Genomic DNA, 25,257 nt, shown 5'->3' on the forward strand with positions numbered 1-25,257 from the left:
AAATAACCATCGAATATTACTGTGGTAACATTCATCCTGGTTACACTCTCCCGTCCTTAAACTATGCTCGTCCCGTTGCATGCTAACTAAACAATTTCAACAGACGGCACAACCAGATCTGATGGGGGTGAAACACCTAGGAGGTTGGACAAGCTGCGTATTACCAGTTGAACTACAGATTCTGAGGGTTTACCAAGAGCTGTATACTGGAGTCGATCAGGAGCTAAACGTTGACGGGTTGAACGTCTAAGAGTTGGGTCATGGTCAGCTACTTCAGTGGCAACTAATGGCTCTGAGTCAGTGGCAACTGGTGGCTCTGCATTAGTGGCAACTGGTGGATCTGCGTCAGTGGCAACTAGCTGGAATGACTCTTCAGGTAAGTTTTCAATTTGTGACTTATTAACAAGATTTCCTTCCACCCTTGATTCCTCTTCAAATACTTCCGAGACCACAGGGCTAACAGACGGAGGAGTTAGAGGACTGCTTTGGACAGCTACAATCGATGACGAAGGAACAGGAGCTGGAACGTCTTTGTCCATGGTGAATTGGACTGCGGGTAAGTTTGGATTCAGTGAAACTACGGTCTCAAAATCATCATCACTAGCAAGGTACTCCAAGGAGCCGTCAGCATCTTGACTGCAATGGTCAACAACTTGACGAGAACGAGTACATGGTCTTACAGCAGGAATTGTGTCAAATGATGCCCTACGGTCTTCCTTAGATGGAAGGAAACCACAGGGGAGAAGGAGGTCTCTATGGAGAGTGCGAATGGGTCCATCTCCGATTTCCGGCTTCACTTTGTAGACTGGGAGATCACCAGCTCTGCTAACCACCACATAGACGTCTTCTTCCCACTTGTCAGACAGTTTATGTTTTCCCCTGAGACGCACATTCCTCACAAGCACTCGATCACCTGCTTCCAATGCTGCTGGTATGACTCTCTGATCAAACCGTGTTTTGTTTCGTTCTGCTGATTTATGAGCATTCTCTGAGGCTATTTTGAAACTCTCTTCCAGTCGTAACTTCAGTCCTTGAACATATTGTGAATGACTTTTGTTCTTGGCCCCCAGCAGTGGTAGTCCAAAAACCATATCGACAGGAAGACGGGGTGTTCGGCCAAACATTAACTCATAAGGTGTGTAACCGGTCACATCGTTCTTAGTACAGTTGTATGCATGAACTAATGGTTTCACATAGTCCTTCCATTTTGACTTTTGCTTCTCTTCCAGTGTTCCAAGCATGCTCAAAAGTGTCCGATTAAATCGCTCCACGGGATTGCCTCTGGGATGGTACGGTGTAGTTCGACTCTTCTGGATTCCTGCAACTTCACACAATTCTTTGATCAATTTTGATTCAAAATCTGTTCCTTGATCTGTGTGGATACGCTCGGGGATGCCATAATAGACAATAAAATTGTCCCATAAACATTTTGCCACAGTTTTTGCCTTTTGGTTTGGTGTTGGAAGGGCCATAGCAAACTTTGTAAAGTGATCTGTTAAAACAAGAATGTCCTTGGCATTACTAGAGTCAGGCTCGAGGCTCAGGAAATCCATACAGAGTAACTCGAGGGGACGTGAGGTGATTATATTGACAAGAGGTGCACTCTTCTCAGGAAGGGTTTTCCTTCGCACACAGCGGCCACAGGTCCTAATCTTTTGTTCGACGTCCCTAGCCATTTTAGGCCAATAGAACCGTGCACGAACAAGATCAAGGGTGCGATCGATTCCAAGGTGACCCATATCATCATGAAGGCTCTTCAGTACAAAAGGGCGGAGTTCATCAGGGAGAACAAGTTGGTATGACAAAGCTGCATTGTTGTGACGTTTGCGGTACAAGATACCATCTATGAGTTCTAACCTTGTCAATTCTCGCAACAAAAGAGGGAGTTCGGGCAATTCCACCCTAGCTGTTGGTGGGACCTTCTCTCCTGTCTCCATCTGGTGAATGAGTTCTCTCATGCTTGGGTCTGCCCTCTGTTTTTCTTTCAAGCTGGAGTGAGACAGCGCTGGAACAACAGGTAAGTGATCTTCAGAGATGTAACTTTCTAGTACAGCATCGGCTCTATGTGAAAGCGACTCGATCAGGGTCATGCAACACTGACCAGAATCAACGGCCTGAGAGGCTTTAACCAGCTGACTCTGGCAGATTGCGTCGACAATGTCAGGAGAAATGACATCAGTGTCTGCAAGATGGTGGGATATAAACTGGTGAATAAGTTCAACATCTTTCGGTGACTCTTCGGCAGGGGCTGTGTTGGGTCGCCGGGAGAGTGCGTCTGCATCATAATTGTGCTTTCCAGCTCGATAGAGCAACTTAAAAGAGAATGTGGAAAGAGCAGCCAACCAACGATGACCAGTAGCATCCAGTTTAGCTGATGTCAGAACATAGGTCAGGGGGTTGCTGTCTGTCACTACTGTGAATTCTGCTCCATACAGATAGTCCTGAAACTTTTCGGTGACACTCCATTTAAGTGCTAAAAATTCTAGTTTGTGGGCTGGATATCTACTCTCACTTTGAGAAAGACCACGGCTGGCAAAAGCTATTGCCCGAAGCTTTCCGTCCTGTTCTTGATACAAGGCAGCACCTAAACCTGTAATGCTTGCATCCGTGTGTAAAATGTAAGGAAGAGCTGGGTCAGCGAACCCGAGAACTGGTGCAGATGAAAGTTTGTCAATGAGGGTCTCAAAGGCTTGTTGGCAACCTTGATTCCATCGCTCTCCAAAAGGCTGGTTTGAGCTGCAGTGCAACTTGGCGGATGTCTGAGGTTTGGTCTTTCGGACTGGGGCGTAACCCCGAGTTAGATCATTGAGAGGCTTGGCGATGACAGCATAGTCTTTAATAAAGCGGCGGTAGTACCCTGCGAAACCCAGGAAAGATCTCAGCTGCTTTAAGTTTGTGGGAATGGACCAGGACTTGATGGCAGCAATCTTTTCAGGATCTGTTTCAACCCCGCTCTCTGACACAATATGCCCCAGGTAACGGACTGAAGTCTGGAAAAATTTACATTTTTCTGGAGAAAGCTTTAATCCATACTCCTTCAGCCGGCTCAGTACTCGCAGTAGTCTTTTCTCATGCTCTTCTAGAGTGTTTGAGAATATGATTAGATCATCAAGAAACACCAGCACTTCCTTGAGATGAAGGTCTCCCATGCATCGCTCCATCAACCGCTGGAATGTGCTTGGTGCGTTAGTGACTCCTTGAGGCATTCTATTGAATTCCCAGAAACCTAACGGAGTTACAAAAGCAGTCTTGGGTTTGTCTGCCTCTTCCATTTCGATCTGATAATATCCTGATTTCAAGTCGAGTACTGAAAACCATCTTGAACCGGTAAGGGCAATAAAAGACTCTTCCAAGTTTGGCAGGGCATAGGCATCTTTTATAGTCTGGAGATTGAGTTTACGATAGTCAATGCACAGCCGTACATCACCATTCTTCTTTTTGACAACCACAATAGGAGATGAAAAAGGAGATGTTGACTCCCTAATCACACCAGCATCCAGAAGCTCACGAAGATGTCTGCGTACAGCTTCAATGTCTTTTGGATGGATAGGGCGGGCACGTTGCTTGAACGGGGTCTCATCATGAAGAGTGATATGGTGTTTAACTTGGTTGGTGCATCCAAAGTCAAGATCGTGGTGGGAGAATACTTCAGATATTGCGTTGAGCTTCTCAGTGACTCGCTCCTTCCACTCTGATGTTATGGGAGAGTTGCCAAAATTCAGATTCAAGTTGACAGATTGCTGTGTGATTCTGGATGGGGGGTCAGTCACATGATGCTGAGACAGGATGCAGTGGTAGGTCTCAAGCTCTGCAATTACACTGAAGGATGGAATATAAACATCTTGCTCTGACTCGTTGGTTACAATCACTGGAACTTTATAGGGAAAATGAGCTGGAAATGATATTAAACAGCTGCTGACGCACAACCCACCAGGCAGAGCTGACACAGGATGGTGAAGTAAGACTGACTGGTTGGCTGTTGGAGAGGGGGTCCTAGCTGTGCCCTCGATCACCAAAGTGCGGCCGGCCGGAACTCGCACTGGGGCTTTGCTTAAGAGTCGAACCACTCCAACATTACCAGTGTCATGTTGCTGATGCGTCAGCTGCAGTGTCTTTAATACAGCTCTGTAACCTTGAGTACTTGGCTGAAATGCTGAAGATTTATTACACATATATTGTTCGTACAAAGGCTCAAGCGTATTCATGCCAATAAGCACAGATGAAGAAGAGCCAGGACTAAAATCAGGAACCACAAGCGCCAGTGTAAAAATCTCAATGTCTCGACCCAAAAAGGTTTTGGGGAAAGTCACTGACAGATCAATATAACCAAGATAGGGGATTGAGTGGCCTGCCGCTCCCTCGATTTCCAACAGATCATGCAGTGAGTGGATTGGGTGATCATGAAGATAGTGATTGAAAAATGAGGCGGGTACAGTGGTCACCTGTGACCCAGTATCCAACAGGCACCGACAGTTGTGACCTGTTATTTTAACTTCTGCTGTACAGCGAGAACCCACTAGGCCTCTGGGCAATTTGGCTGTTGCCCTAGGTCGAGAAGGCTGCAACTCTGCACACTGAACAGTCATTTTTGACATGGCGGGACAGGATGGGTCCAGCTCAGTTCCTGTTTGTCCCACAACAGGAACGGAGTTTAGTTTAACTGATCAGATCTGGAAGATTGTCTTTGTTTTTTGTCATTGAATTGTTTTCTTTTTGCACTAACCAGGGCAGAGTTAGGTGGATTGTTGCATTGAGGCTTGATATGGCCATCCTCACCGCAACGGAAGCAGAACCCAGGCTTTGGGTTTACAACAGCAATATCAGCAGTCTTTGATTTACTATGAGGCTTCGTAGCATGACCGAGTCTGGAAGCACAGGAACCATGTTGTACTTGAGACTGCATTGCAGTCAAGACAGATAGCTGTTGTTGAATGGCTGCCATTTGCTTAGTAAGTTGCGTAGTCAGTGTGGTCAATGTTGCACACATCCCCTTTTCCTCTTCCTCATACGCGAACTGAGCCTGGGAAGTGACTTTTTGTTTTGCAGTTCCTAAGTGTTGTCTCATTCTGTGAATCTTCGCAGCTTCTCGGTCTTCTTCAGTTCTGAGTAACAACAGTAATTCAGCAAATGATGGTGGACTCAACTTTCTTTGTTTGAGCTGAAGTTCTGAAATTAGGGTATTATCCCAGCAGCCTCTACAAAATTGATTCAGCAGATGCCTATTCACTTCAGTTTCAGGGACTCCTCCTCTCCTCACAGCAAGATTTAACGCCACCTGTAACCGCTGCAGATAGGTAGATGGTTTTTCTCCTGCATCCTGAAGAGTGTCCATAAATTTAGAGTACAACTCTTCCCCATCTTGCACTGTACCGTAGGCTGAGTCCAGCTGCTCGAGGTAGATGTCAGCTGGTAGATCAGGGCTTAGATGTTTCACAATGTCTGCAGCCGGGGGTAGTAAGCTGTCAAGGATGAGACGTGTCCGCTGAATTTCAGAGATAGCTGGATCTTTCATAATCAAATCAGCACCAGAGCGCCAAGTGTCATAGTCGACCTCATGCTGTGGGCGTGGCACTCGTCCAGAGAAAACACGGAGCCTGTGAGATGAACGTGTGTGCATGACAACATCCTCACTTTTTACAATGTGTTCCACCACATATCTCTGGACCTCAGGTGGATTTAGATCAGTAGCAGCAATGTTAACAGAAGAAGTGCGCTCCCTTGGTCTTACAGTGGGCGTGGTCTTAGCATGGATTAGTGGCACTGAGGTGGCGGCCATTTTAGGTGGGTCTGGGTTTATCTGCTCTTCAGCCGTCTCCTCCATTTTAGCAGGATCGACAGGGTAACACTCTGCAATGGAGTCGCTGATCTGGGCCATCATTTCCTGCAGCACCTCAGCATAATCCTTACCAGAAAGTTTAGCCACTTGCTTAAGGTCAGCTAAATATGTCTTAGTCTTTGATCTTCCGACCTTTGAAGAATAAACTTTTGATAGATTCTTAATATAACACTGGTTCCCGGAACTCATCGTAAAAGTATACGGTAGCAGTGGATCTAATAAAGGCATAGCAGACCCTGACACATACTCGACTACCCACACCCCATGGAATTCAGACTCTGGAGAGTCAACAAAAACTGCCCTGTTGATTGGTCCATACCGCTCTAAAAACTGCCCCACTTCCTCTTTATCATCTCTATTAACCCCATCTATTACCACAGCATTTGGTATTTTAATACAAAGCATGTCAAAAACCTCCATTTTGAAATAAATTGGTAAATCTGATTTTTTTTTTTTTTTTTAAAGAGAAATATATGAAGAACACTGTACCACTACCTCCTGGCTAGCTCGCCAATTATGTAGCAAGTTTCCAGGCTACATTAATTAAAGATATTAGCTTTCGGACTAGTCAATCAGAAGACCGATTCGACTCATGGAGGTAGCGGTGCAATGAACCACACAAACACAGAACTTTATGTGCAATTAATTATATTACTTTGTGAAGAAAAAAATATATATATACAGTGAACCCCAATATTCACTCTCTGCAGAAGGAATAAAATTAACTAAAGTAAAGTACATTTCAGATAAACCCACACACAATATTTATCATCACACTCATTGTCCAAAATAATCCAGGGTCAAGTCCAAGCCGTAATTGGTCCGTTGGCAATGGCGTGTGTGTGCGTGTGTGTATGTGGGTGTGTCCGGAGGTGACAGGGGGGGACCGGCTTCCAGAGCCTCCTACCAGACCAGGCGAAGTTCTCCGCATCGGTTGTCCCCGCTCTGAATCAGAGTCCTAGCTCGCCATCGTTTAGTCGAGTCCTCACCGGCACTCCGACCAAATCCATGAAAAATGTTCAACGTTCATATAGTTCAGATAACTCGTCCACACAGGTCTGTTCCGGTAGCCTGCGGCTGATCAGGGAACTCCAATGCCGGCTGCTTTCGACGCTTCCGGATCTCTCTCTCTTTCGCGGACACACACCCCCCAACGCCGTTTTCTCACTGGCTTTTATTGCAGGTGACATCATTAGCCACCCGCAGCCCCACAGGTGAATGCGTGATGTCATACACCACGTGACAAGTTCACACTAGTGTGGAACCTAACGTCCTGTGCTATGGTAAGAATAAAAATATTAATAATAAGAAAAATATTAATAATAACCAAAATAACCATCGAATATTACTGTGGTAACATTCATCCTGGTTACATACAGAACAGACACTTTTTTTCTAACATCAGGCATTTTGTCAACATTTTATTTAATAGTCCATCCATTAGTACTCGGGAGTAAGTCATAGCGATTGCTATTCGTTCCAATACTTCTATAGTAGGAATAAAGCATTATGGTCTGGTTGCAAAGTTTCACTCTATGCTGATGACATTCTTCTGTATGTTTCAAATCTCCATACTAATATTCCTGCTGCTTTGCGTCTACTTTCAGACTTCGGAAGGCTTTCAAGATAAGTTAAACTTTAGTAAAAGTGAGTTATTTCCTATTAATCTGCTTTACAATTATTTCCCTTTAAAGTTGTTGACACCAGTTTTACATATCTTTGAATTCAGGTTACACACAAATTAGAACAGTTATTTAAAGCTAACTTTTCTCCACTTTTATCAAAAGTTAAAGCAGATTGTGAGTGATGGTGGCTATTCAAACTCTCATTAATGGACTGCATTAAATGTGTAAAAATGAATGCTTTTTCCCATGTTCTTTATCTTTTCCAGTGTCCCTTCATTTTTCTTACTGTATCCTTCTTCAAACAAATAGATTCTCACTTCTGTATTCACCAATTGCATCCTCAACTACTGTTTGTACAAAAAATATTGCAGTGAAGACCTGTCTTAAGATTTGGACACAACTTAGGAGCTACTTTGATTTGCAATTCTTCTCCTCCCATGCTCCTTTAGTAGCAATCCATGTCTTTCTTTCTTCTCTCACAGACAAAACCTTCATAGCCTGGTCAAAATTTTGTATCCAGACTTATAAAGACTGATTTATTGATCATATCTTTGCCACTTACCAACAACTTACAGTGAAATTTGTTCTCCCTTCCAAATATTTTTTTCAGATATTTACAAGTCCGTAGCTTTGTTCAAAGTAATTTCTCTACTTTTTCTAGTTTACCTGGGGACTCTGACCGAGATGCTTGGCTCTTGCCTGTTTCTAAGCTGAAAGGTTCCATCTCAGTTCTCTACAATTGAATAAACTTAATGAGTACAAAGTATTTAAGCTCAGTAAAGACACATTGGGAGGGAGAAATAGAGGAGCCTATATCTGATGAGCTTTGGTCAATTTGGATCCAAGTGAAAAATATATCCTGGACTCTTTCAAGTCACCCAAGAGCCTGTGTCCTGCCCGGAGTTTCTTCCTCAATGAGGGAGTTTTTCCCCACCACCGTCCCTTATGCTTGCTCTGGAGGGCATTGTTGGCTTTCTATCTGTAAAGCGCTTTGAAATGTCTTCTGATATGATTCAGCGCTATATAAATAAAAGTTGATTGATCGATTGATTGATTGCATCATTAGCACTGGAATTATTATGGACACAGAAAATGTCAGGTTGGCATTTTGGCATATTCTATCAACTTGGCAGTGTTGTCCCAGCATTCAATAAAGGATCAGAAGATCAATCCTTGTGCCTTCTTCTCCTGCAATGTTTTGCCTGCAGACAGAATCTATGATATCAGGAACCTGGAGTTATAGTGATTAAGCTGGCCCTTGAGGAACGGAGATACTGGTTGGAAGGAACAACTGTTCACAGTCTGGATGGACCACAAGAAACTGGAGTCCATCCATTCTGCAAAATACATAAACTCCAAGAAAGCCAGCTGTACACGTTTGTTTTTTTACTTCATTGACTTTTGTTTGTCTTATCGACCAAAAGTTAAAATTAAGAGCAGTCACATTCACACATCATCAAATACAATCATTATTATTCACAAACTTCTCCTTTTTTCCAAACGACTAGCGGCAACACGCAATCCACAAATGTTTCAAATCCTCTCGTCTCACGATTCCAGCCACTCTTGACTTTAATTAATTCTGGTTCATCAGCCTGCAGATACTTGGCACAGTTGCTATTGTAAATACCATGATGTCCTTCATTATTTCCCTCATCAAATAATAAATCTAAAAATAAAATTCCACCTCCCAATTTCCACAGACACTGACACTTCAATACAGTTGCTTGTTTTTCATGCTTTTATGTTTCTCTTACTTACAGAACATGTAAGTAAATGTATGTAATCAGAGGAGAAGTGTGAAGCTGTGACTATTTATCTTTTACTGCTCATTACTTAAACAGTTGAAACATATGATTTTTTTTTTGTTGCTTATGCCAGATATAGCAAAAAATATTCGAATCAAAATTGTATGCAAATTGGTGTTAAACTATTTTTGTTTATTGGATCATTTGACAAACTTCAGCACTCTCGTTTCACAATATTATCGCAGGCAGTAATTTCATGGTTCCGTTGTACTGAGTCACAGCTGATGTGTGACTCCAACGACCAAAAACATTATCATACCTGTGTTTGATTTACTTATCATTAAAATATTGTGCATGCTGCTTCACCAGTACAGCTCACTGTAACACGTAATGGGCTGAACCATCATGAATTATTCAGTACCACCATGTATTTAATCGTACCAGTCGTCTGCAGTAAGTAAAGACTGCCAGACGTCTCCTACTAAGGTAAGACTCTGAGGCTTCTGCAGTTGATTGCAATTTTTTTATAGGATGGAGGAACGCAACACTATTTATTAGGTAGCATTATAGACCATGATTTTACTTTAGCTGATAAAGACACAAAATTACAGCCTCAGCTTTGTACATATTTATTCTGATCAAAAACTTAATTTCTGACCAGAACCATTCACCAGGTTTGGTGTAACATGACAGCCTCACTCACAATAACACACAGTGATCATGTTCACCAGTGAACAAACATTTGAAACGAATTTCAATTTTTAATGAACAATATCCACAGACTTTAAGGTTCATCACTGAAACTGAACACAATGATTGTAAAAGCTGCTCTGCTGGTGGTCCTCATCATGATTTCCTTTCCAGGTGAGTTTCAGTCATTTATTGCAGTTTGTTGGATTTTTGATCTGTGAACACTTTAACAAGAAAACCCTCTGTCTTTCTCATGTTCTTTATCAGGGAAAGAAATGGAAGTGGATGCTCAGGTAAAACAATCATTTATTTCAATGTTTTAAGATGAAGAATTAATATAATTTAGTTACGATATTATCAAGATTGAATACTGACATGTGGAAAACATCAATATTTCAGATATAACTTGTTATCATTGGTCTTCTCCCTCTTCTTCTTCTTCTTCTTCTTCTTCTTCCTCTTCCTCCATCTTTTATAAACCTGATTACTCTAACTTTTTTTAACAGGACTACATTAAAATTTCGGCTCTTTGTCCGGGAGTCCTCTTTGCGTGTGGAGTAAATGGAAAAACCTACCAAAATGAATGCACGTTGAGGTAGTTCAACTTATTAATAATTTTGCATAAATTCTTGATGTAAATTATTCATTAAAAAAAACAGCAAACATAGTCTAAACTTTTTAATTAGTTTCTTATAGCAGAAACCAATTAATAAACTATAATAATAAACTATAATGGTGACTTTTTGTATCATCAACGCTTAGACTTACTCTAACGAATATGTTCTATTCTCTGACAGGCACTACGGGGTTAGACTCCGACACTTGGGACTTTGCTGAGGATAAAGCAGGAACACTCAGGATGTGCATGTCATGTCATCATCAGCTGAATGTTGATTTAAAGTCGATGACTCTTTACTAAAGCAGAAAAAAAAAGAATAAAAAAAAACACAAGCATCAACAATTTGTCTCAGTGTTGAATTTATTCTGTTTTTATGTCATATACTTGAAATGAGAAGGTGTACCAGAATGTATCCAAACCGACTGCACCGCTCCTTAACAAAGAGCCTCAGCCTTTATTTACAGCCTAATAGATATTTACTGTCACCAGTCAAGGGTTACGTTCAACTGACCTTAACCTGGATGTGAAATAATCCAGGCAGAAATTAAGAGGTGAAATTATCACTCATTGCCAGCCTTGTGAGAGACAAAGGGCGGAGTTCATACGTTCACACAAACAGACATACGCATGCACGCACACACACACACACACACACACACACACACACACACACACACACACACATATGGATCATTAGTGTACTTCTTCTATTCTTTGGGAACGTTGGCCCTCTCTTCGGCAGGGTGGTTGTCCTGCAGTTACACAGCGGTCGATAACCCTAGAAAACACCCCTTTGACGTTTCCTGTACTGCATATATGTTATGAATAACACCAAATATAATTTAATGTGTTAATCCTTGTCTTCTATATCATAGCCATATATTATAGGAAATTGATATATGATCATTGATCCTTGCAGGGTTCAAATAAAACATGTAATATAATATTGGAGCAGCAGTTCAGAGAAAAAACCCACTCGGTCTGGGGTTCAGAGCGCCGTGTCAAAGCTGACATCACTAATAGTCACGGGACACACCTGGGCTTCATTAAAACTAGCTGGTGACTGAAGCAGGCCTCGAGTCTTTGTCTGTGCCAGAATATTCAGCTTGATTCCCACATGTAAGTGTTTCAAGTTTATCTCCTGTTTGCAATGATTGTAGTTATTTTGTTTATTTGTCTTTATTTATTACTCTACCCTCATTTCCTTGCCCCTCACAGGAAGCAGAGCTGGAGGTGGAGGAAATGAAGATGTCAAGGTTGGATCAGATCAGAAATGAGTTCTAGTTCATCGGAGTTCCTCACAGAGACAAAGTTAGAGAGAGCAGACTTGAATGGTTTAGACACGTTCAGAGAAGAGATGGTGAGTATGTTGATGAAAGGGTGATGAGGATGGAGCTAGAAAGACAGAGAGCAACAGGAAGTGGATGGATGTAGTGAGGAAGACATGAGGGTAGCTGATGTTAGAGAGGAGGATGAAGAAGATAGGCTGACATGGAAAATGATGACCTGTTGTTTCAACCCCTAACAGGACATGTCAATAGGAAAAGAAAATTATTTTTAATTATTTTTATTTTAAGGAGAAGAACAACAACCCAAACTTAATTTTATTTTGAAAATGAAGTTTTGACATTGAGCTCCTGAAGTGAATTTCAAAATATTGTGGAAAAAAAAGAAAGGAAAGACCCGGGCGAGTGGTTCAAAAAGGTGATCACTGACTTCTGAAAATTCTAAATGGTTAAGTATATAAAACTGACTCAGTGGAAGTTGAACTGCGGCTCAGTGTCACCCTCTGGCTGTTATACTACATTAGCACAAGACGATCACAAGAGCAGTGCTGATAGTAGTAGCCACAGTAGAATGGTAATGGTGATCATTTGCCCTTTTGTGATTGGTGAGTGTGAACCGACTCATGTTTGACTGTTAAGTTCTCTGTCTTTTATAACTTTGTTAAATATTTTATAACTTTTATAACTTTGTGAAATATTTTGTACCTGAAACCACTTTGAAACAAGTGTCGTGCAACAGTGCTGAAACAATTTCTCTTCTCTCTAATCCTTTTGACCAAAGCCACATTTGTGTGTGTGTGTGTGTGTGTGTGTGTGTGTGTGTGTGTGTGTGTGTGTGTGTGTGTGTGTGTGTGTGTGTGTGTGTGTGTGTGTGTGTGTGTGTGTGTGTGTGTGTGTGTGATGATATTACATTACACCATGTTACGTTATGCTGCAACAGGGTGAGATTTGTTGGGGTGGTGGGTGGGGGGTGTTATTTACACGAAAAAAAAACATTTACATTTTTATTAATCACATTACTAGAAAAAATTATGAATATCTCTGTCGTGAAATGAGTCAAGTGGACTTGAAGAAAACACTAGAAGTTTCACCTGTCTTCCAAGAGTGCTCTAGTCCTAGGGATTTCAGCACTGTGGCCCCACCTAGTGGTTACAACTATAACTGCAGCAAACATAACCCTGTTGGAGCTGCAGGTGCGTCTATGCACTTCTGTGCTGCAAGACGTGTAAAGAACAGAAGTTACATCTGTATGCTATGAATTATTTCTCTGTAATGTCCAAAATGAAAATTGGAGGACATATAGTGGTCATCCATGTTTATATTTTCCATGTTATTTCATAAAACTTAAAAAAATGCTTAATTGAAGCAGGGAAGAGATGATTACATTTTGAGGTAATCAGAGTACAAATTGTAAATTGTAAATTATTTCTTAAAATTGGTTAGAGCTCCACTTGAGTTATCGAGTGAAAGTCCTGCTGTTCGATGGCAGTTGGTGGCGCTGTTGTTGTTTTATCTTTGTGCTATTTGGACTCAGTTTTTCTTGACTTTTTGGACTGTTATTCCCTGTTTTGTTTGGATTTGTATTTTTATTCATTATTTCATATTTGAGTTTTGTAATATCTGACATTCTGAAACGTATTCACTCGAGAATGTCTAAGGAATGATAGATGCAGAAAGAGAACAAACTGAAAAGCTTAGAATATTTTGTAGTTGTTCTTATATATTTTACATCAAGGATTTATGTGAAATTATTGATGATTTGACCAAATTCATTATGCATTCATTCCGGTAGGTACTTCGATCATTTCTACTCTTGTTTTTGTGCATTTCCCAGAGGAAGTAACATCCATGTTCCTCTGAGCTTAGGCTCCACCAGAACCATGACCCTCAATGCAGATAAGCAGCTGTGGACAAGATGATTGTAATCATCAGGAACATGGATGGATGGATGGATAGATGGAGTAATTCAACTGACATTTTAAGAAATTGTTACATATGAAAATAGACATTCTATACGTAAGTATTTTAGTATGATATGTTTTTATTCTTATTTCCTGGACAGTAGCATTATATTATGTACTTGTCACTGTTTTCCAGTGATATTTAAGAGTCCTATATTTGTGTTGGACAGACGTAAAGTCGAAAGAAATGACACAAATTTGATTATTATTTTTCTGTGAATTTTTGTTAATACGGACGTATAATTGAATACTACCTAACTCGTTACGACATTTACTTGCATTTTATTTTAATATGTGTTGTTTTTGTGTCCTGCTATTTTTTGTGATAATTTTAAGAGAATATTACTTTCATATTTAGAGTAGTAATGGCATTTAAATTACCTGAAATTGCGCTTAAAGATTTAAATTGAATTAATAACAATTAATAACAAACAAGTTCTCAGACCCAATTGTGTTTTTATGTTGAGGACTACCTGCAGCATTATGGGTGGTGGACATCTTTTGAATGTTTACTTATGAAATTTGCTAAATGTGTGTTTATCATGGATGAAGTATAACATTCATGAAGGGCAGAGTTCATTTTACCTCAAGAAAGTTGTGCATCCTTGGGATGCGCTTCAAGAAAAAATTTGTGCATCCCAAAAGTAGTAACAGTATATACGGTAGAGGAGTATGCAAGGATTGAGTTTTGTAAATAGTACAATTTAAAAAATAAAATGTTAATTTTAATGTCTTTATGAATAACATAACTGTTAAAGTAAAAAAAGAAAGAAACAGTTAAATGAAATATTAGTTTTCTTAAAATGTTAAAGCCTGGTAGTCATTAAAAACAGTTTTAGAAATAATTATTTTATTTTTGCTTCTCAATAGTTTTCTTTGCCTTTAATTCATATATTCTGTCAGCTTGGTGCAGAGAAGGGTCTGCCACAAGCCGACAGAGCCCCCTCCACACACATTTTAGTAGTACTGTATGTCAGTAACGCAGTGCGCCACTCGCCACTTGCGACTCCACCTCATCGCGGACTTTTTGCAGGCAGTCATGTGATATCGGACGCGCATTCTATTGGCTGACGGCATCCGTTAGTCTCGGACTTTCGTGAGACACAAAAGTGCTTTAATCGGTCGGTCAGAGTGTGGGGAAAAGGTAATACAGATAGAAAGTGGTTTAATATTCGTATGAGGAGGGTTCGTTAAAGTTTAAATTAAAGTAAATAATAAGATCTCGATCGCGGATGCCTGAATCGCGTGTGGTTCCTGGAATGCATTAAGCGCAAAGAACGAGGACGCACTGTATCCATCTCTTTATGTGCATTAACTTCTGATTGTTTTTTGTGCAAGAAACTGTTAATATTTTTGTTGAATGAAGTGCATTTAAAGCTTGAATCCCAGGGACGCTGTCTGACGATCGCGCTTCCCCGTCAAAAAATGTGCGGCAAAGACGCAAAGACTCACGCAAACGAGAACGCTGTGAAGGGATTGACACTGAATTAATTTTCGCTCCTCATAAACTTTAACATTCTGGTAAATTAAAATTCAGTATGAAACTATCTGATCATAGAAACATGATCCAGGATTTGTTCTGTTGCTTTTGCCAGATAGAGCAGATATAAGATTATTTAAATTAGAACTCTTGCAAATTGATTTTAAACTTAGATTCTTCTGTTTGATTTATTAAAAGATGCACTAAACAGTTTTCTTTCATAAAATTGTATCTAACAGTTACAGGGTTAAACTAGTACTGAGTAACAGCTGAGACTCCGGTCCACCGGAACATCATCATACCTGTATTCCATTTACCTAATATTACAATATTGTGCATGCTGCTTCACCAGTACAGCTCACTGCAACACTTAATGGCCTGGAACATCATGAATTATTCAGAAACACTCGTGTATTTAATCGTACCAGAAATCTGCAGTAAGTAAAGACTGCAAGACGTCTCCTACAAAGGTAAGACTCGTTATGGATCCTCTGTAGTTGATTGCAAAGTTTTCATGGGAGGGAGGAACAAAACACTATTTACTAAGTAGTATTATAAACTATATTATTGTATGTAAAAAGATTTTTGTGATTTTAACTGATAAATGTACTGAAATTAAAGCCTCAGCCCTTCATAAATATGATTTTTGACGAACACCATTCATCAGGTTTGGTGTAATATAACAGTTTCACTCACAATAACACACGGTGATCATGTTCACCAGCGAACAATCATTTGAAATGAATTTCTCATTCACTGACTTTAAGGTTCATCACTGAAACTGAACACAATGATTGTAAAAGTTGCTCTGCTGTTGGTCCTCATCCTGATTTCCCTTCCAGGTGAGTTTCAGTCATTTATTGCAGTTTGTTGGATTTTTGATCTGTGTAACAAGAGAAACTTCTGTCTCATGTTCTTTATCAGGGAAAGAAATGGAAGTGGACGCTCGTTTGTCGGTAATAAAATTATTTAATTGTAATGATAATAATAATAATAATAATAATAATATAAAGATTGAACACTGACATGTGGGAAACATCAGTATTTCCAAAAATGTTGTTCATTATATAGCTGATAAGTCTGTAACTGTTTTTCTCAGTATGTCTATCCCTATAAGGAATGTGACAGTAAATGGAATCCTGTTTGTGGAGAAAATGGATTTACATACCTGACTAAATGCTTCTTGAGGTTGTTCAACTCATTAATGATTTTGCATAAATACTTGATGTAAAATATGATATTAACAATAACAACAAACATAGCCTAAAACGTTTCTATTGGTTTTCCTCTCATAGTAACTTTAATGTAGGTCTGAGCATCAGTAGATGCTCAGACCTACTCTAACCAATATGTTCTATTTTCTCACAAAAAAGACAACATTAAATTTGCACATGGAGGACTTTGCATATTTATGTAAGCTGGAAAACTCAGGATGTGCATGTCATGACTTTGGTTTAAAGACAGCAAGTCCTTACTGAAGCAAAAAATATAAAGAATAAAAAACACAAGCATCAGCAATTTGTCAAAGTCTTGAATTTCTGTTTTAATGTCATAAATGTGAAATAAGAAGGTTTACAACAATGAATCCAGAACAATTATATAAAACTTTCGCTATCAGGTTTAAGCTAGAAAAAACAATTAGTTTCCTCTACAGTACAAGTACTATGACAGCAAAAACCTCTGAGTGCTCACTAGTGTGTGTTGTCAACCTGCTGTCTGCCAGACTCATCCAACAGGAAGACCTTCATTCATGTGATTCAGGTCTTTCCAGTCATGTGACCATCTCGTGACCATTGTGATACACAGAAGAAAAAGCTGACGGTCTGATCTAAATAACAGAGTGAGGTATTCTGCTGTGATTACCTTTCAGTGGAGACATATACATTGAGGACTGACCTCAACAAGAAAACAACATGTCTCTCCAACTCATCATAGCTGCTCTGTTCCTCATCTTCTCTGGAGTTTTAGCAGCTCGACAGCCTCACATCGTCTTCATCTTGGCTGATGACTTCGGCTGGAACGATGTCGGCTACCACGGGTCAGAGATCAGAACACCGAACCTGGACAAACTGTCCGCCGGTGGAGTCCGCCTGGAGAACTACTATGTTCAGCCCATCTGTACCCCATCCAGGAGCCAGCTCATGACCGGGAGATATCAGGTGAGATGGAGAGCTTTAACTTCATCAAAAGAACATTTTTGTCACCGTCATAAACTATATTCAGTGTTGATAAGAGAGTTCCGCTGTCACTTGAAAATAAGCTGTGTTTTGACCCAAATAAAATGATTGGTGCATATTTAATATGATTGTATCCTGTTCTGTCTTCAGATCCACACAGGTTTGCAGCACAGTACCATAGGGAACTGTGAGCCCCACTGTTTGCCTCTGGATGAGAAACTGCTGCCTCAGCTGTTGAAGGAGGTGGGATACTCCACACACATGGTGGGCAAATGGCACCTTGGAATGTACAAGAAGGAATGCCTGCCCACACGCCGGGGCTTTGACACGTACTTTGGTATATTTCTATGAGATTTAAGATTGTTTCATAGGACAACATTTCTAAATTTATATATATGAATGAATCATCTGCTCCCTGCGTTGCTCCAGGTTACCTGACAGGCAGTGAGGATTATTACACTCATGAAACCGGTGGTCACATACCCGATCTTAATTTTCACCGCTGTGCGTTGGACCTGCGGGACGGAGAGGAAGTTGCAGCCAACTACAGTGGAGTCTATTCCACCGAGTTGTTCACCCAAAAGACCATCAGCATCATTGAAAACCACAAGCCAACCCAGGTGACACACAGACACACACACACACACACACACACACACTCACACTCACAACGTGTAATGGTCAACCCTGGTATGAATCAACCCTCAAACTAAAACGGGAAACAAACCCAGTTCAATCTATCAAATCAATCAGTCAATCAACCTTTATATAGCGATTAATCACATTGTCAGACATTTCAAAGTCTTTAACAGACAGAGAAACCCAACAGAACCCTTCAAGTCACGCATGGCGACAGTCGCAGGGAAAAACTCCCTCATTGAGCAAGAAACTCCCAGATTCTAGAGGGCGGTCATCCGCCTTGTCTGGTTTGGTGGAAAAGGAAATATACTGGGGATAGAAACAGGGCAAGGAGAAGAGAGACTGTGCAATCTTCATGAAGACAAGAATTTGTATTGTATGTGTTTCTGTTTGCCTGATATTTGCAGTGCTTACTGTAAGTAGAATCTCCAGCGGAATACCCCTGCTTTGAATTGTATTCACAGAGAACACTGTCAGTAACTCACAGAAGTGACACGTCACACATCTTTGTGTTCATCTTTCAGCCTCTCTTCCTTTACGTGGCTTTGCAATCAGTCCATGGTCCTCTTCAGGTGCCAGAGCGCTACCTAACCCCCTACAAGTTTATCAAAGACGACAATCGGAGGGTGTACGCTGGCATGGTGGCAGCCATGGACGAGGCCGTGGGGAACATCACTCTGGCCATGAAGCAGCAGGGACTTTGGGACAACATGATCTTGGTGTTCTCAACAGGTACATCTGGAAAGTGTTTATAGAATGATCTACCAGGCACTGAACTATTTATTTTCTGTGGAGTGTTGGAGCAAGTTTTCCGATGTAAGCACACACTTATCGTGGTACCTGTTAGTGGGTAAGATATATAACAAGGGAGCATGCTAGTGTGTTGTGAGCAGGAAAAATGTGAAAGTAAAGTGAGGTTTATAATGCTGGAGATCGACCACGGTAGGTTCCACACCTTTAGCTGATACTTTGACTCAGTGACTTCAACCAGCCATATGCTGGTCAGACACCAACGGTCACAGTTTGGTGTCGGTGCTCTTCTGTGCTGGGGTGTGGCAAGAGGAGAGGCCGAACTTGTGGGCGGAGTCTCGTCTCCACACCTGTTGCACGTCTCCATACCTGGATCTGATTGGGTTGATTAGCCTGAGGCTTTATAAGCCGGGTTCTCCTTTTGTTCCTTGCCAGGTTTTTTTTTTTTAATTATTATTCTACTCGTCTGTCTCGTGTTGCCTTGATTTAACTTTGATTGAAATATGGATGATAATCTCCACTGGTGTCCTACATTTGGGTCCCATTCCCGCCTGTCATGGCACTAACAGATCCAAAGCTGAGCTTAAAACTCTTCCTGCTTCTGATGCGCTGCTTTTATAATTACCTCTGACATCACCTATAAAGGCAGTGTCATCACTTAACGTCTGCAACTCAGAAAGAGCAACTCACAACAGCTTGAAAAGGCATTAAGGTTTGGGGCAGACTATGTCCTGGACCCACTGCTGACAGAGGACTCCTGCCCGGACATGATTGGTGAAGGGTGTTTATACTGGACAGACTTATCACATAGATGACAGTCAGGCTAACTCCCTGTTTATTGGATATTATGTAGCTTTTTTTGTCTATCAGGAAACAAAAGGACGAGTATTTATAACACTTCACACCTGTGATAGACTAGATAAGAAATGTTGCTCTCCCAGTTTGGCTCAGACTATAGTTGAAAGGATTGTTTAAGGTTGGCAGTAAGATAAAAGGCAAGGCAAGTTTATTTATATAGCACAATTCATACATAGGCAATTCAAAGTGCTTTACAAAGGGAACAAAACACAAGAACACTTTAAAGATAAAACGGGATTTAAACAAGACAATAAAATATCAATTAAAATCAATGAAAAAGAGAAGTCATTTAAACAGGAGAATAAAATATTTAAATTATAACCACTGATTAAAAAATGCAGATAATTAAAAAACAAAATCAGGAAAATGCTGCATTGAACAAAAATGTCTTTAGCCCTGATTTAAATGAAGTGACCGTTTGAGCAGACCTCAGGTAGTCAGGCAGTTTGTTCCACAGGTGAGGAGCATAATAACTAAATGCTGCTTCACTTTGTTTGGTTCTTGTTCTGGGGACACACAGTGAACCTGTCCCAGATGACCTAAGGGGTCTGGATGCTTCATAAGGAGTTAATAAATCTTGCATGTATTTTGGTCCAAGACCATTTTTAGATTTGTAGACCAGCAGTGATATTTTAAAATATATGCTTTGACTCACAGGAAGCCAGTGTAGTGATTTAAGGACTGGAGTGATGTGGTCCAGTTTTCTGGTGTTTGTAAGGACTCGGGCAGCAGCAATCTGGATCAGCTGCACCTGCCTGATGGATTTTTTGTGTAGACCTGTAAGGACACCACTACAGTAATCAATCCTACTGAAAATGAAAGCATGGACAAGTTTTTCTGTGTCTTGTTGAGACAGAAACCCCTTAATTCGAGCAATGGTTTTCAGGTGGTAATAGGCAGATTTAGTAATAGCTTTTAAATGGCTGCTAAAATTCAGGTCTGAGTCTATAATTACACCAAGATTTCTGGCTTGATTTGTAGTTTTCAATGACATGGAGTCAAGGTGAGCATTGATCTTTGAGAGCATTAAGTTACTAACATGCAGCTCGACAAACTATTTCATTCCCCAACCAAGCTTGTAAAAACTTCCTGGAGACACCGTTAGGTGAGTCCTTTCTCATTTGAATCATATTTTCATCATGGCTATAAACTTTTGTCTCTCAGATAATGGAGGTCAAACGCTACGTGGTGGCAGCAACTGGCCTCTGCGGGGGAGAAAGGGCTCCTTGTGGGAAGGAGGAATCCGGGGAGTCGGATTTGTCGCCAGCCCTCTGCTGAAGCAACCCGGGACCGTCAGCCGTCAACTCATCCACATCTCTGACTGGCTCCCAACTTTAGTTAGCGTAGCAGGAGGGAGCACCAACGGCACAAAACTGCTGGACGGATTCGATATGTGGGACATGATCAGGTGAAATGAGCTGTTGTTTACAGCATGAGTGACACCAGCTCTTTAGTCACGACAGCCTGTCCTCTTCATGAGCTTCTTTCTGATCCTTCCTTCATGTGTTTGCTCCAGCTTTCCTCATCCGGGGTCTGTATCTCTTAGAAGTTTTGCTTGTTCAATAAGTCCTTTGTTATTGGATCAATGGGAGCACAAAGAGAAGGAAATTCCATCCTTCATTCTCGCACAAATTTGTAGTCCTTGCATCCTTTTTCCTGTATTCTCTCTGCTTCCTTCCTTGAGCACAACAACAGCAACAACACAGGACACAAACTGCTGTTTTTCACTTCTTTTATGCCTTCATCTTGGTTTTATTGGCTGCTGTCTTAGAGAAAGCTACAGCTCAGCCGGTGTTGTCATGGTTCTGTTCTTTATGTATGCTCGGTAGGTCTGTTTTGTGTTGAGGTTGTTTTCTCCTGACAGGTCAGGCTATCGCTGAGGATGTGGCTGGCAAGACACACCAGTTCTCACTCAGCTACATCTCAAAAGGCCTGACTTTTCCTTAAGAGGGTGCCAGATAACTCCATCATGTTTCAGTAATGCTCATGTTCCTAGTTTTCTCTCCGCTGCCCATCCTTTTCAGTATTTGTGGACATATTTTTTGCCCTGCTGCTTTTGGTTTTCGTTGCTCACTTGTGTTTTTAGCCTGAGCAATGTCGGTGTCAGTCTCTGCTCCTTGGGGTCCAGAGTCAAACAATCCCTAACAGGTGGAGTGGAGAACCAAATGAAGGCTTTGAAAAGAGGGGAGGCTAGAGAGAGAGAGAGAGAATTGTTTTAGTGTTATCAGACAATGTGATAACACAACTAACACAACTGTGGTCAGTGAGGGCAGTGTGTATTGTCTGTGTGTTTGACTGCTTGAACAACAGCCAGCTAGTTTAGATTTACGTGTGTGTGTGTGTGTGTGTGTGTGTGTGTGTGTGTGTGTGTGTGTGTGTGTGTGTGTGCGCGCGCGTATTTAAAAGTTACACTGCTTTTTCTCTTACAGTAAAGGGTTTTTATCACCCAGATTGGAGTTGCTGCACAACATCGACCCTCTCTACCATGATTCCAGACCATGTAAGTTTGCATTTCATTGTCCACAGATGGATTTTCACAGTCAGTCATGAGAGCAGATACTAAGACCAGAACTTGGGTAGTAGGGTTTTATTTGTTGGAGAAATTCTCATTGTCATCCACTAGTGTTCTATTCTTCACATTTTGCTCAGATTCAAGGGAAACATGAAATTATAGATCCCTTTTGAAGTACGCACAGGATTTAAGAAGTCTTTTTGAACATTACCTGTGCTAGCTCTCAAATTGGCTCTGCTAATCTGCATTATATGAAAATAAAAACCCGTGTTTTGTTCTTTATAAAGTATTAACAACCCCTCAGGGGTTTAAGTTGGGTTTGCTGGTCCTTCTAGATCTCCAGATCCTCGGGAGTAATCTGATGCTGTCACATCTGAGGGAAGGGTGTGTGTCCTCCCCATCAAAATGTTGTGATTTTAGAAGGGTTCCAGGAAACTGCTTGGTATCAGGTGGTCCTTGTCTGAGGCCACTATTTCTGAGTTTGTGGACGACCCTAATACGTTACTCGCATGCTTATGCTGTACAACTCCCTGTTTATCACTCCATTGGGTGATTTTAAGTTATTTAATCACAGTAGAGTACTGCATCATTAATATAAACCAATCATCAGCTCTGTCCTTTGCTCTCTGCAGGTCCACATGCTGTCAGCAAAACGTCCTGGCCTGGCTCTCCCTTCAATACAACCATTCATGCAGCCATTCGATCCTCAAAGTTTAAGTTGCTAACCGGCTATCCAGGTCTGTATCTTCTGTCGTCTCTAAAGGCATGTTCAGTTGAATAATAACTCTTGGTATAAAGTAGTACCTTAGGATAGTACTGACTAGACATGAGTCTATGCAGATACGAGCTGTCACTGGGGAATATTTTTATTCAAGATACGTGCAGACATCCGAGTTAGGAGTCGTGATTCGGTACACCACGGCAGGTTGACGGATGGATTAAACATGAGCTGAGACCACATGTCATTCTTTCCCAAATGTTGTCGGCAGAGTAAAGTTGCAGCTCCCGTGTGTTTGTGACTTTTGCATTTCTTTTCTCTTCTATCTTCCATCCATTTTCCTTCGCTTTTTCTGCTGTGTGGGTCACGGGGGTTGCTGGTGCCTCTCCCAGCCAACTTACCGGCAAGACGCGGGGGACACTCTGGATTGATTTGGACGTACAATAATCCTGTTACTGTTTTCCAGTAACGTGGAGTAGTTACAGTATTCCAAGATCACCAGCAAAATATGAAATTGCACGATATAGCGACAATTTTATTAATGATAATTTAAATGTTTATTAACCCTCCCCATACTGATATTAAACCACCTTCTATCTTACCCTTTCCCACACTCCTATAGACTGTTTAAAAGGCTTTTAAATGTTTCTTTAATACACAGAAGTGCGCTGCGCTCCGTGAGCCTCAGAACTCGATGCACTTATGAATGCTGTCAGCCAATAGCATGCTCGTATGGAATCATGTGACTATCTACTAAAAATCCGCAATGTAGTGAAGCCAAGCATCAACTGTGAATACATGAGGGCTTACTATATAAAATTGTAGAGGGTTTGGGACTTTCTATAAGGCTGGAATGAATTAGAATTATTTTTGTTACTTTAAATGGAGAAAAGTCATTTGAGAACCAAGCATATTGACGAGCTCAGCCAATCTCAACTCATATCTCAAGGTGTATTTGCTAAAGGGAATGCGTATAAAAGCCTTCATGGTTACAGAATGTACAGACAGGAAATGTAGAAAAGAAGTAGAAAATTATCAAGCTGGTTGTTATTATTACATCTCAAGGTGCTTCTTCTAATGTCCATCAGGTTGTGACACCTGGTTCCCTCGGCCCATCCACAACGACTCTGAGTCCAGTTCCTCAGAGGCGCCTCTGAAGCCTGTGATGCTGTTTAACATAGAAGATGATCCGCAGGAGAGGAACGATTTGTCCGATAAACTCCCTGATATCGTGGATTATCTCCTCAAAAGGCTCTACAAGTACCAGAGTGGTGCGGTCCCGATTGCACACCCTAAGCATGACCCAAAATGTGACCCAGGCCCCACCGGAGCCTGGGGGCCATGGGCTTAGCCAACAGTAATAACGATGGAACGTTGTTTACATACATCACATCAATAGGACTCTATTCTGTAAAGATAAATGAAGGTTTAGAAACGTCACACATTCCAAAGGCCATCAGGTACATTTTTAAAAAGTTTATATTATGAAGATGTACTTTTTGAAACTCAATAATTGACGTGCTGCTGTGATCAACCTGAGATATGAAATGCTTTGAAGAAATTACTTTAAGCTACTCATATTGCAGGTGACACTGTGGTGCAGTGGGTAACGCTATTATCTCAGAGCAAGAAGGGTCTGGATTCAAGTCCTGTTCTGTTTGTATGTTTTCTCCATGCCTGCCTGGGTTTTCTCCAGGCGCTCTATTTTCCTCCCACCTCCACAAACATACACTTCAGGTGGATTTATCTGTTCTCTATCAAACTGAACAAAATACTTTTTGATGAACTTTTTAAGCATCAGATGCTAACGTGGCTAGAAGGATATTGGTGTAAATGGTTGTTTGTCTTTCATGTGGTTCAGCGATGCGCTGGCAATATGTCTGGAGTGTCCATTGCCTCATGCCTGTAGTCTGCTGGGATAGGCTCCAGCAAAATCGGTGGCCCGTGAAAGCAGAGGAAGCAGTACGGACAATGAATGAATGAATGAATGAACACATGTTGCTGATGTTGCCATGAAGACCATTTTTTCTGCTGCATGTATTTTCAATGCATCGATCTACATTTAAGTTTCTAATAAAACCATTTTTGTGAAGTTTTAAAATACTGATCCCTTCAGTTTTTGTATATAAAATGTGTCCAAAGAATTTACTGCAAGTTGTTTTTTTATAAGCATTTCCAATATATTTTATTGCACACATTCAAAGGAAGAAAAATATCTTCCAACTCAGTAATAAAGATCAACAGAGCCAAACGTGACCCCGAGGCCTGATTTTATGTGGCCAATGCCTTTTGTCTAAATACTGTATGTTTTGTTTTTTTGGTCTGCCAGCCATTACTGTACACAAATTAAGAATGCAT

General features: G+C 41.0%; 1 protein-coding gene and 2 long non-coding RNA genes across 4 annotated transcripts; all 3 read left to right on the top strand.

Annotated features, from left to right (window-relative positions):
• The first annotated feature begins 527 nt into the window (after positions 1–527).
• Positions 528–1,385, top strand: LOC137608895 (uncharacterized). Of its 2 annotated transcripts, XR_011038249.1 has the most exons (4): positions 528–556; positions 722–931; positions 1,071–1,135; positions 1,230–1,385. It is a non-coding gene; the product is annotated as an uncharacterized lncRNA (long non-coding RNA). The 2 variants fall into 2 exon arrangements; XR_011038248.1 differs by lacking the exon at positions 528–556 and having other exon boundaries at positions 563–931.
• An 8,778-nt stretch (positions 1,386–10,163) lies between these two features.
• Positions 10,164–10,825, top strand: LOC137608144 (uncharacterized). Its single transcript, XR_011038158.1, has 3 exons — positions 10,164–10,192; positions 10,406–10,494; positions 10,697–10,825. It is a non-coding gene; the product is annotated as an uncharacterized lncRNA (long non-coding RNA).
• Positions 10,826–17,059: 6,234 nt separating this feature from the next.
• On the top strand, positions 17,060–24,986 carry LOC137608140 (arylsulfatase B-like). The gene is made up of 8 exons (XM_068334221.1): positions 17,060–17,404; positions 17,573–17,759; positions 17,852–18,042; positions 18,586–18,793; positions 20,834–21,077; positions 22,099–22,169; positions 22,814–22,918; positions 23,988–24,986. The coding sequence occupies exons 1-8, from the start codon at positions 17,159–17,161 to the stop codon at positions 24,248–24,250; spliced, it is 1,515 nt and encodes a 504-aa protein (XP_068190322.1). The 5' UTR covers positions 17,060–17,158; the 3' UTR covers positions 24,251–24,986.
• Positions 24,987–25,257: the final 271 nt, after the last annotated feature.

The sequence above is a fragment of the Antennarius striatus genome, chromosome 15 (genome assembly GCF_040054535.1).
Source record: "Antennarius striatus isolate MH-2024 chromosome 15, ASM4005453v1, whole genome shotgun sequence".
NCBI lineage: Eukaryota > Metazoa > Chordata > Actinopteri > Lophiiformes > Antennariidae > Antennarius > Antennarius striatus.